The 12,352-nt window shown below is 38.8% G+C and overlaps 1 protein-coding gene across 1 annotated transcript; it reads left to right on the top strand.

Annotated features, from left to right (window-relative positions):
- The first annotated feature begins 2,271 nt into the window (after positions 1-2,271).
- Positions 2,272-10,085, top strand: ndufs2 (NADH:ubiquinone oxidoreductase core subunit S2). The gene is made up of 14 exons (XM_058396037.1): positions 2,272-2,430; positions 3,730-3,833; positions 4,061-4,251; positions 4,343-4,463; positions 4,670-4,782; positions 5,493-5,567; positions 5,672-5,749; positions 5,878-5,963; positions 6,066-6,185; positions 6,310-6,439; positions 6,968-7,063; positions 7,885-7,968; positions 8,163-8,220; positions 9,922-10,085. The coding sequence occupies exons 1-14, from the start codon at positions 2,273-2,275 to the stop codon at positions 9,957-9,959; spliced, it is 1,452 nt and encodes a 483-aa protein (XP_058252020.1). The 5' UTR covers position 2,272; the 3' UTR covers positions 9,960-10,085.
- The last annotated feature ends 2,267 nt before the right edge of the window (positions 10,086-12,352 follow it).

The following is a 12,352-nucleotide window of genomic DNA, read 5'->3' on the forward strand; positions in this document are numbered from 1 at the left end:
CTTGTGCATTTCATTAATTACATAAGAATAACATTGATGACCTTATTAATTACAGAACAGAAATCTTCATACAAAAATGAAAAAAATTAAAGTAAAATTATAAATGAGATTGTGCTTAGTTTCAGTGTTGACAATTTAACCTTCTTTCTGGCTAAATGGTCAGTATTTTACAGTAACAGGAAGCTTTGGGTTGTGGCTCGGAGCTGAGTCTAGCCAGAGCCCCTTAGTCTACACAGCTTGTAGGTCATAGGCAGCCAGGCCTGAGCAATCACAGCAAGAAGCCCAAAAAGCTGTCTGAGTTGTTCCCTAGATGAATAAATAACATGAGAGCAGACATGGCTCAGCTGAAATATATGCTTCAGTAGCTGAGACCATGAGCCAACTGCTTGTATCTCAATGACCAGACAGCCTTCTCTTCATTTATTAGATGTGGTTGAGGGTGCTATGTGTATAAAGGTATCTGAAAGGTTTTTCCAAGCTGACAGTGAACAACCAAATAGATATGCCCCTTCTGCTCACATGAGCCTACTGCAGATTCAAAGCTCTTCCCTCTATTTTCTTGCATTCATCTCCAGTAACTGATTTATCCTGGTTATGCTCATGGTCTTTTGAAATATTATCATGGTTTTCACAGGCACTAGTCAAGAATAGGTCCGGGATGGGATGCAACTGTCCACTTGTTCACACTGAGGACAATTTGGAGTAGCTAATACATGTATGTTCCTCTAGGTTCATAATTTTCCTCCCACATCCCAAAAAACATGCCAGTAGGCAAGAGAGAGAGCACGCACGAGAGAGAGAGATAGAGAGAGAGAGAGAGAGAGTGTGTGTGTGTGTGTGCGTGCGTGGACTGGAGTCCCATAGAAGGCATATCCTGTCTCGCTCCCAGTGTTCAAAATGCTAATATATACACCAATCAGGCATAACACTGATTATCTTCTCATCATGGCATCTGTTAGTGGGTGGGATATATTAGACTGCAAGTGAACATTTTGTCCTCAAAGTTGATGTGTTAGAAGCAGGAAAAATGGGCAAGTGTAAGGATTTGAGCGAGTTTGACAAGGGCCAAATGAGCATCTCCAAAACTGCTGCTCTTGTGGGGTGTTCCCGGTCTGCAGTGGTCAGTATCTATCAAAAGTTCAAGGAAGGAACAGTGGGGGTGAAACAGGGTCATGGGTGACCAAGGTTTATTGATGCACGTGGGGAGTTAACAGAAGTAAGGCTAACATAAAAGCTACTGTTGCTCAGATTGCTGAAGAAGTCAATGCTGGTTCAGATAGAAAGGTGTCAGAATACACAGTGCATGGCAGTTTGTTGCGTATGGGGCTGCATAGCCGCAGACCAGTCAGGGTGCCCAGATGGTCATAATGTTATGCCTGGTCAGTGTAAATAGATATGCACACACGTCTATATACAATTCCTTAGAACATTACTATTCTTAAGTGTTTTTATTTATTTATTTTTGCTTACATTTATTGCTGTAGCTTGCCTGAGCCTCACCTAAGCATATTATTGTACAAACTGTATATCAAATAACACTACGTAACAAATTTTTGCTTTTTTTCTTGTTACCTGGGCTATTTCCCCATTCTCTGTAACCCAAATAAAGAGAGAAAAAAACATCTTAGCCATGAAAGTTTGGGTTAGTTTTGGGCAGGTTTTTTTTTTTTTTTTTTTTTTTTAAGCAAAATGGGCTAATTTAGAGGTTTTCGTTCTCTTAAAAGCCCAAACCCAAAGTTCAAGGGGCTTAATGGCTATTTTAAAAAAATAATTTTCCATTCCTTTCCACTGTTGCCTCACAGCAAGAAGGTCCTGGGTTCGAATCCCAGGGTCGAACTGGGGCCTTTCTGTGTGGAGTTTGCATGTTCTCCCCGTGCCTGCGTGGGTTTACTCCGGGTACTCGGGTTTCCGTCCAAAGACATGTACATTAGGTTGATTGGTAATTCTAAATTGTCCATAGGAGTGAGTGTGTGTGTGTGGTTGTTTGTCTATGTGTGGCCCTGCGATGGACTGGCGACCTGTCCAGGGTGTACCCCTGCCTTTTGCCCTATGTGCGCTGGGATAGGCTCCAGCAGACCCCCGTGACCCTAGGAGTCCTAGGAATAAGCGGGTATAGACAATGAATGAATGAATGAATTTTCCATCAAGAGTAATTGGAAAGTGTCATTCACTACCCAGGAACAAAATCGTGTTCCATAGTGTAATCTTTCGGAGCTATAACAGCCTGTAATACCTCCGCCGGTCGCTAGGTGGCAGTAGGTGTGGTTGATAAATGTGTGCTCTGTGTGTCTGGGGGAAAAGGGTGGCAGTCGGTCGGCCAGCAAAAATGGCGGCGACTATCCTGAGGTCGCTCAAACAACTCGGACGTCCTTCAGCAGCAATTTTAAACAAAAATGTTTTGACTCCTGCATGCGCTTTGCTTCAAAGCAGGTAAATCATTTTGGGTAGATTATAAAATTAAATGAAACGCTGGAGTTTAAAGGCTGTTTTGTCTAAAAAATGTCCGGTTGTCCAAACGAGATCAATCCGCCTTTAAAGTACATTCTGCTGTAGAGCTTTTATTTAGACGCGATCATAGTGTGTTTATAACTGTGTGTATATGTTATGGCGGTGTGATGTGTGATCTTACAAAATATTGTGTCTTACAAAATATTTTTTAAATGTCCTAATACACAGATCGTTAGGTATTTGGCTAACTGCTAGCTCCTGACAACCTGATCTCCTGTAAAATGCCACATAGTATTATCCCAGGCTTCATTATGTATCATTCAGGAGATGGAAACTTATTATTATTATTATTATTGTTGTTGTTGTTGTTATTGTTGTTATTATTAATCAAAAGGAGCATTTGTAAATATTACTAGTGGATCATCATGCCCCATGATTACAGCTCTAGCTACAGCTGAGTTTTTATAATCAGGTTAGCTTTATCCACCAAGGAAGATGATGCTTATCTGTAACTAGTGTTCGTATCAAAATAATGTGACTACAGCTTTTCACAGAGAGACAGTAGACAGGCTTCGGTCAGTATAGGTTCATATTCTGACAGTAATGGTCAGAATATGTAGACAGGCTGTACTGTCCAGTCTTGTAGTGTAGTCGAAGTAGTGCTGTAACTCAGGATCTAAGATGAAAACTGGCCCCCTGTGGCAAGATTGTGATATATCGAAAAGAGAGAGACAGAGAATTTCTTGTTAAACAGTATTAATAATGCCACAGATCTATCTGTAAAAACATGCCTTTTTTAGGAGTACCAATTTTAAAAGCTTTATTTGTCACGGATTTGGGGACAATTTTCTGATCCCAGATGCTGATTTGTTTTGTGTGAAGTTTCCAGCCACAACACAGATCGAATTTAATATTGCACAGCCGAGCTGTGGTACACCTGGAAGTTGAGTCATGTCAACTGGACTTCTTGTAGTTAGATGGAAACACTTCCCTACTCATCCGAGCAGCTTCTTGAGTACAGTTCGTCCACAGACTGAAAAAGAGGCTCGGTTGAGTAGTGAAATGTTTCGATCTAACTAGAAAGAATTCCACTTGATATGACTCAACTTCCAGATAACTGCATCTGGGTGACTGAGAATCTTCACAGACACAAGCTTTGGTACAGTGTGATGTGTCTGATTTAAGTATCGAAATGATGAGTGCATGTTTATATTTCAGTTTTTATGTCTGGGTTATTGTCCTTTCCGTGGACACAGACAGATTTACTTTGGTTTATTGTAGGCAGAAGCAATGGCAGCCCGATGTGGAGTGGGCTGAGCAGTATGCTGGTGCAGTCATGTTCCCCAGTGCCGTCACCAAGAACTGGGCTCCACCACCATGGAACGGTTCGTCCACTGTTTCTCTCTGACTTACCCTTCATGCCAATGATAGATATATTTCACTGCAATATTGTTAAATCATCAAGCTTTCATTTGATTGTGAATATTTTATTCATAATGAAGTATTCATCCTTATAAGGTTCTTGGTGTGTTAGATTTGCCCTTTAGTGGAAAAGCTATAGTTTGTTTCTTGTAAAGAAAATGTACGAAAATGTAAGAAAATGTCTTCACAGACAAAGACCCTCCAGCAGAGAAGGAGGTATCAAACCTCACTATAAACTTCGGGCCTCAGCACCCTGCAGCCCACGGTGTGCTGCGTCTAGTGATGGAACTGAGTGGTGAGTCTGTGAAGAAGTGTGACCCTCATGTGGGTTTGCTGCACCGTGGCACAGAGAAGCTTATTGAGTACAAGACCTACCTGCAGGTACAGTAGCCTAGCTTTAATGATAAAGCTCTCTGTTTAATAAGATGATGATCATCATGGTGAGAGAGTTCTAATTCCCTCCCCTCCATAGGCCCTCCCATACTTTGACAGGCTGGACTATGTGTCTATGATGTGCAATGAACAAGCTTATGCTCTGGCAGTGGAAAAGCTGCTGAATATCCAAGCTCCACCTCGTGCTCAATGGATCAGAGGTAAAGGGCACTTTAATGCTCTAAATGCAGTTAATTCAGATTGTCAGTCTATCAATATTTCATTGTAACCCACCTAAATGAGTCCACCTTACTTGGGCTTGTTTTAATATAGTATGTCATGAAATCTACTTCAGGTTTTCTAGATACAAAATAGTACAATACATTGCATTTCTTACATTTCTTATGAGAATTCTCTCTGCCCACAGTGCTGTACGGAGAGTTAACTCGTATTATGAATCACATCATGGGCATCACTACACACGCCTTGGATATTGGTGCCATGACCCCCTTTTTCTGGATGTTTGAGGAGAGAGAGAAGGTGAGAAGAAGATTTGTTCATCATTTCACTCAAGCAACTTCTACATGGATGTCTTTTGACTTTAGTTAGCTTCGGTTCAAAAGTGATTTTTGTTTTGTGGTTCATTGGTATGAATGAGACAGCAGTGATTTTACAACCATTGCAGATGTGTAACTAATGTTTTTAGGGAAATCCTACAAAATGGCACTGATGTCTTTCCGAAACAGTCTTTCAGCTGAACTGACAGTCATTCAGCTGACTAGAAAAGTGATGGTCCTTGTTCTGTGATCTTGTAGTCTTCATGACCTATGTGCACAACTTGTTGACCATATCGCATGCAGCTCTAAAGTGTCAAGAGACACAAATTACGGCATCACATTTTGCAACAGAACAGCTCAAGTGACATGACTGTCCATGTTAGAGTAAATATAGCACTTGCTAAAAGGGTGACAAGAACATTGACTACTTAGCTGCACACTTGTGATGTTCTTCTAACACTTATTTGCAGGATGCATTTTCCAAAAAAAATGTCTATATAGTTATTTAATTCTCTTAGTTTATTCTGTGTATTTGATGTTTTGAATAGCTTGCCACCAGCAACTTCAGTTCTGAGGATGCCTCATTTGTAGAAGCGGGTGGGGGTTAAATAATGGATCACTGTATCCTTAATGAAAACTGACAGCAATTTTAAAATTTCCTGTCTGTTGCTCATGTTTCTCTGCCTCTTGCAGATGTTTGAGTTCTATGAGCGAGTGTCTGGCGCCAGAATGCACGCTGCTTATGTCCGACCTGGAGGAGTTCATCAGGTCAGTACACTGGAATTTAAAAACCTTTTAATCTCTTATTGGGGTCCAAACTGAGTAGACAACTGGAAAGCTGAACTGAATCCAGGTTACTGTGTATGTTGTAGGATTTGCCCCTGGGACTTATGGACGATATTTATGAGTGGTGTAAAAACTTCTCAATACGCATTGATGAGGTGGAGGAGGTATGTGCATCAATGAGCATTTTCAGATTCTTGCTCTGGTAGTTAATTGGCTGTTAGCTTGTAGATTTCAGATGTTGACGTCTTGTAGTTTTTTGAGAATGCTGCTAATATCGATGAAACCTTTCTAGATGTTGACGAACAACCGCATCTGGAAGAACAGAACTGTTAATATTGGGGTCATTGGAGCAGAAGATGCCCTCAACTATGGCTTCAGGTATCAAATACAATCATAGTGTTTAATATTTGCATTTTTTCATTTTATGCAAATGTAGGTTCATTATAGTTTATCATGTATATGTTCCTCTCCCTTTCTCAGTGGTGTGATGTTGAGGGGATCTGGTATTAAATGGGATTTAAGAAAATCTCAGCCCTATGACAAATATGATGAGGTGGTGTTTGATGTGCCTGTTGGAAGTAACGGGGACTGCTACGACAGGTAAGCTTTAAAGTGCTAACTTACTGTGTTTAATTCGACTTGAAATGTGATGGCCTAATCACACATCCAGGGCAATTTAGTAATGCAAGAGAATATGAAGAAGATAATACTTGCGTTCACACAGGTATCTGTGTCGAGTGGAGGAAATGAGGCAGTCTCTAAGGATCATGCATCAGTGTCTCAACAAGATGCCTGAGGGAGAGATCAAGGTGGATGATGCTAAAGTCGCACCACCAAAGAGATCGGAGATGAAGGTGGGATGTTTGTGTGTGCCCATATGAAAATATGTGTATGTTATATAGGGTTTGTGCAAGATACATTAGTATAGAATTAGTATGAAATATGGTAGTAATGTGAGAGCATGTATGTATCAGATTTCTGTCAAACAAGGTTTAGTACACAATGTCTGGAGACATCAGTGCAGTTTTGCCATCAACATTAGATTTCCTGCATGCTTTATTTTCTCTAAACTATACATATCTGAAAAATTCTTTTAAGCAAGTGAAAAATTATTTTTGTGCTTAAAAATCTGTAGTCCAAAATGTCACTGTAGTTAATATTGTTAGACAATGCAAATTTAACTGTTTCAGTAGTCAGCCAGAGAGCACAGGCTCTTAAGATTTACTGTAGCAGACAGTGGAATTAATCACACGTTATGACTTGGGCCATTTTGACAAAGTATTTGACTGAGATCTGTATTTGTGTAGGCAGTGGTTTGTAATAATGTTTGTAACTAAATATCTGTGAATGGCTTTTAATTTTATGGCATGTTTTCTCTGTAGACGTCTATGGAATCACTAATCCATCATTTCAAGCTGTACACAGAGGGATACCAGGTTTCCCCAGGAGCCACATATACAGCTGTTGAAGCACCAAAGGTGAATTCCCGTACTGTAATATCCTGTGTGCACTATTGGTAACCATTGTACATACTTGTAAAAAGAAGTCTATATATTATATAGCATACTATGTAAGGTAATCTTTTCCTGGCATTACTGACGGATTAAAGAGGAAGTCTTTTCTTCATCATAGGGCACAGGCTAAAATTCTTAGAAAGGTCAGGAGTTGTTGAGATGGGGCGACAAATGTATTTAACCAGATACACCAAAGAAAGAGTGTAGGGTTTTTGTGTGACTTCTAAAAATAATTGATCCTCATTACAATTGATCAGACTGCAAATAATTTGTTTCCTCTGTAATGCAGAGAGAAATGTAAAATCAGTTCATCTAATTCATACAGTATTTAAGCATGTTTAAATATCCATTTCATGCTTGATTTATCATTTTAGAAATAATTGTGTACATTGTATTGCTCGCTTGCAGAACCCTCTTAAAAACCAATTGACGAATAATCAAGATAATGTCTTAGATTGTGATCCAGCCTGAAAAAAAATTGTCTATCCCTATTGTCTGGCTATCATATGGCCAATGAGACTGAAAATAGAGAAACTTAGACTTTTTAGTAACGCATTGGAATTTAAATTAGAATCTACAATGATTGTTGCATGGTTTTAAGGGTTTGTTCAAACTAATACATTTATTTTATATATATATATATATATATAAATAAATTTAGCACCGTTCATTTTCATTTTTTTTCAAATTCATTTTTTAGCACTGTTCACTGTGGTGGTTTCTGTCTGTTTATTGAATATTTTTATAATATTGCTTTAACTAAAGTTGTTTCTGTTTCTCCATAGGGGGAGTTTGGAGTGTATTTGGTTTCTGATGGGTCCAGCAGACCCTACCGCTGCAAGATCAAAGCTCCAGGCTTTGCCCACTTGGTAAACAGATTGTCTTATTTGAGACAGTAAACATTAATGGTCACTTTGTAATGTAGGATGAGAATGCAGTGATAATTGAGGATAAGCTAAAATATATAATTTACAATATGAAGCTTGTAGCCTCAATATTGCTCAGTCAGGTTCAATCTACAGTATGCTTACTGTTCTGTGATGCGCATTTGTTTTTATTACAGGCTGGTTTGGACAAAATGTCAAAAGGACACATGCTTGCCGACGTGGTGGCCATCATTGGTAAAATGACTTTTTATAGATCTAATCTAATTTTTTTTTTTAAACAGCGAAACAGTGAATTGTTTGTGGAGCATTAGTAGTCTGTGTTGGTGATTTAAACTATGTGAAGAAAGAAATCCAAAACTGAATGATGTATCTTAGTGCCAATATTCGAAGTAGTATTCATTCATTTATGGAGACTTCAGAGCACTTCTATAAGTCGCTCTGGATAAAAGCATCTGCCAAATCCTGTAAATGTGCGTGTCTAGATGATAGGCTCCAGAGCTCCCACTGTCACCCAGTACAACATGTAGTAGAGCATTAAAATCATCTAGGATGAAATATTTCATTTAGATATTTATTATTGTTATATAAACCAACTGGCTTTACTGCCTGCTTCACCACATCTAGTTGCTGCAACTAGTGATTCTATTAATCAACTAGTCTGTGTGACGCTTTCTATACAGTCCGCTCCGAAAGTATTGGAATGACAAGGCCGATTCTTTTGTTTTTGTTGTACACTGACACCATTTTGGTTTGAGATACAATACAGTAGATCCAAATTTCAGCTTTCCATCTAGATGTATTAATCAACTTAGAACATAGTACCTTTGGTGGCCAAATATTATACGGGATGCATTTCTCTATAAATCAGCGACGACATGTTCTAAATTTCTAAATTCATTCTGCTGCTACCATCATGAGTTACATCATCTATACAGATTAGTGAGTCTGATCTAGAAGCAGCCATGTAAGTCCAAGCCATGATGCTACTTTCAACACGTTCACAGATGAGCTTGTATGTTTCGAGTCATGAGTAGATTCTTTCTTTCTCCACACTGACCTCTCGCTCTCTCTCTGGCTCGCTCTCTCTGGCTCGCTCTCTCTGGCTCGCTCTCGCTCTCGCTCTCTCTCTCTCTCTCTCACTCTCGCTCTCGCTCTCGCTCTCGCTCTCTCTCTCTCTCTGGCTCCTCTCTTGAATTCCAATCTGGTCTACCGAGTCTCACAGCTGATGACTGGTTTGCATCTTGTGGTGTGACCTCTATAATTTTGCTGTTTAAATGGTGGTTTGTGATACCTTTACCCCAGCCTTGCGGAGGTTGACTGTTGGTTTTGGGTTTTTCTTAACTGATATAATACTTCTTTCATCAGCTGCTGTTGTGTTTCTTGGTCGATCTGTTCAATGGCTGCTTGTTAGTACACTGCTGTTTTTGTTTATTCTCGGGACTTTCCAAATTGTTGTATTGGTTATGTCTAATGCTTGTGCAATTTTCCATCATTTACTCAACTTCAAAATGGTTTGTATTTCTCCCATAGACATCTGTCTGATTAAAAATATTTAATGTGTATAAAACTCTGATTATATACCTAATCACTATTAGATATGATGACTGTTATTACCTAATAGTGTTACTCAATGGACCAAATAACAATATGCTAAAAAATAAATAGCTTTAGATTATGGACCTTAAAAGGGTCACATAAATGTGGCTCTGGCAGAATGTGAAGTCTAACATGGACTTTGGCTGAGAACAAAGATTCTTCTTTCTTCGTGTTTGATAAATATTTAGCCTGTAGCATTACTAAGAACACTAGGAGTTACTACACATTTTGTTTTTCTCTATTAGGAACCTTGCCCCATTTGACGAGTTGCCTTTTTGAAAGTTCACATTTTTTCCATTTAACACTGACTGAACTCACATTGTTGCATTTCCCTTTCAGGTACTCAGGACATTGTGTTCGGTGAGGTGGACCGTTAAAGAAGAACAATGCCTGTCTTGTGTAAATCTGTTCAGTCTTCAATATTCACTCTTTGGTGTTATGATGGACAACTTCAATCAAACCTCTCCATGTATAAAAACTTAATAAACTGAATAAATATTTTATGTCTGTGCCTGTTGCTGTTTCTACTTCATATAGTTGGGTCCTGAAGAGTAAGGATGTGTTTTACTGATACTTGTAGTTCAAACTTTCCTTGTTTTAAGAAGGTCCAGATAAGCAACGAAAGAAAGCTGGCATGATGAAGTTACCTTATAACATTTATCCATAACATCCACACTTAGGAAGAGAAATGTGTAAAATGTGAGACACAGGCACTACTGCATTTCAATTAAAACTTCATTTCAGTTCTGTTATGTCATTTGATCAGCAGAAGCTTAAATACTGTATGTGTTGGAAGTGAATATTATCCACCATTACAAGCAACCCATGTCAGTGCATTGCATTTCACTGTGCTGTTCACGTTCTCTGTGAAAGACAATACACAACCTGTAATGCTTTTCATTAGTGACCTACGGTAAAGATTCCACACTGAAAAGGAAACACTTCAGTGCACTGCTCTTATGTCACTTTATATCTTCTGTAAAATCAGATGAAATAAATGTGAACTTAGTGATGGAAGTGACTATAATCCCCCGGTGTTCTGCGTTTGATCGTGCATGTTTCATCAGTGCCACAGCAAAATCTGATCACTGTCCATACACATGGCTATAAAGACATGCATGTGGATTGTGGCTGTAATCACCATAAGCCTTGTTCCTTTATATTATTACTCCAGCCTTTAGAGATGCTGTACACTTCACTTCCTCACTGCTCTCAGGCTATCATGCTCTGCCAGTAGCCCAAAAGTGCAGCGTGTAGGCTTGTTTCAGCCATACCACCAATTAAACTCTTAGCTGTAATAGTATTTCAGTGTGAAAAGTACACTATATTGCCAAATGATTTGGGACACCGCTCCAAATCATTGAATTCCGGTGTAGTTTTTCAGGGGTTGGGCTTGGCACCTTAGTTCCAGTAAAAGGAACTCCTAATGCTTCAGCATACCAAGACATTGTGGACAATTTCATGCTCCCAAACTATCCCCAAACTGTTCCCACAAACCTGGGAGCATGAAATTGTCCAAAATGTCTTGGTATGCTAAAGGCAATTTAGTGTATGTGTAAGAGGCAACATTTATAGACAGAGCTATAGGCTCTATGGTTTACAAAATCGCCAACATTCCAAAATGTAACTTCAGAGCATTTCTTTCATCGCGAGTCGGCTAGAGGAAAAAATAAATAAAATGGTCAGGCTTACACTTAAGATTACACCATAAATATACTCAATATATGATCCAAGATACTTTAAAATTTACCACGGATATAAAACAACTCTCATCATCCATTCTTATAAAAACAGTGCTTTTATTTGATATACTGTGAAAAAATAATTACATAACATTTTTAAAAAAATATTGGAAAAAAAGATAATGAAATAAAAAAATGAAAATTCATTAACTTCTGTTGTACATCTGTAGAATGCTTCAACTATGAAGAACAGTACAGTAAGGTCAACATTTGCTTCCTAAGACACAAGTATACAGGATACAGTCCTACCAGCAGAATAAAAGTATTGGAGCAGGAACTTTAGGGAAGTAAAGGATTACATAAAGATATTTGTACACAAAGAGATACACACACACACACACACACACACACACGCTCACACACACTCATATCATTCTCCTCCAGCCTTAAATTGGCATATAAAGTGTTGGATTATAAAAGTCATGTTTTCCTAAGGCCACTCTTTTTTTTTTTTTTTTTTTTTAATCAACACACATATTCATATATATCCCTCTTTTTGTCCTCATGGGGCTTCAGTCCTTTGAGAAGGAAGTTGGAGGAAGGTTATTCCCTCAAACGTAGTTTAGGCCACACCTCCCAGACACTTCTCTATCAACTGCTCAAAGTAACCAAATGTACAGTAAGGACATACTAATGGGCAGCACAGGCAGGTATAAAGGTGCTATCAGTTGGTGATGAGCATCTCATTCTGCTGAATGCTCTTTAGCACCGCACTGGACTCCAGCCAAGTATAACGAACACAGCTCATTATTTATTTTTATTTTTTTTGTTTTCTTTTTTAACAACAGGTCATAAAATCTTTAAAATCCATTTCCGAACCTTAGTCCTTCTGCCAATTTTCCCTTGCACTGTTGAATGTAACAATACTGCATTTAAAGAGTGCATCACACTGAATGATATAAAATAATACTTGAAAGAGGAGTAACACATGGGAAAGTATTTACAAGACTCCTTCCATCGAAAGGCATCGAAACTCGGATGACGACGACTGTAGACAGTACCTGTATCGCTGTTCCGTGATGGAGAAC

The sequence above is a fragment of the Hemibagrus wyckioides genome, linkage group LG07 (genome assembly GCF_019097595.1).
Source record: "Hemibagrus wyckioides isolate EC202008001 linkage group LG07, SWU_Hwy_1.0, whole genome shotgun sequence".
In the NCBI taxonomy this organism is placed as follows: domain Eukaryota; kingdom Metazoa; phylum Chordata; class Actinopteri; order Siluriformes; family Bagridae; genus Hemibagrus; species Hemibagrus wyckioides.

Bases quoted from the DNA above. Each gene is read 5' to 3' on its own strand.
- ndufs2 (XM_058396037.1), top strand. From the start codon at position 2,273: ATGTGTGCTCTGTGTGTCTGGGGGAAAAGGGTGGCAGTCGGTCGGCCA. The intron at 3,834-4,060 runs GTTCGTCCACTG...ATGTCTTCACAG, and splicing joins GGCTCCACCACCATGGAACG to ACAAAGACCCTCCAGCAGAG. The intron at 4,252-4,342 runs GTACAGTAGCCT...TCCCCTCCATAG, and splicing joins AGTACAAGACCTACCTGCAG to GCCCTCCCATACTTTGACAG.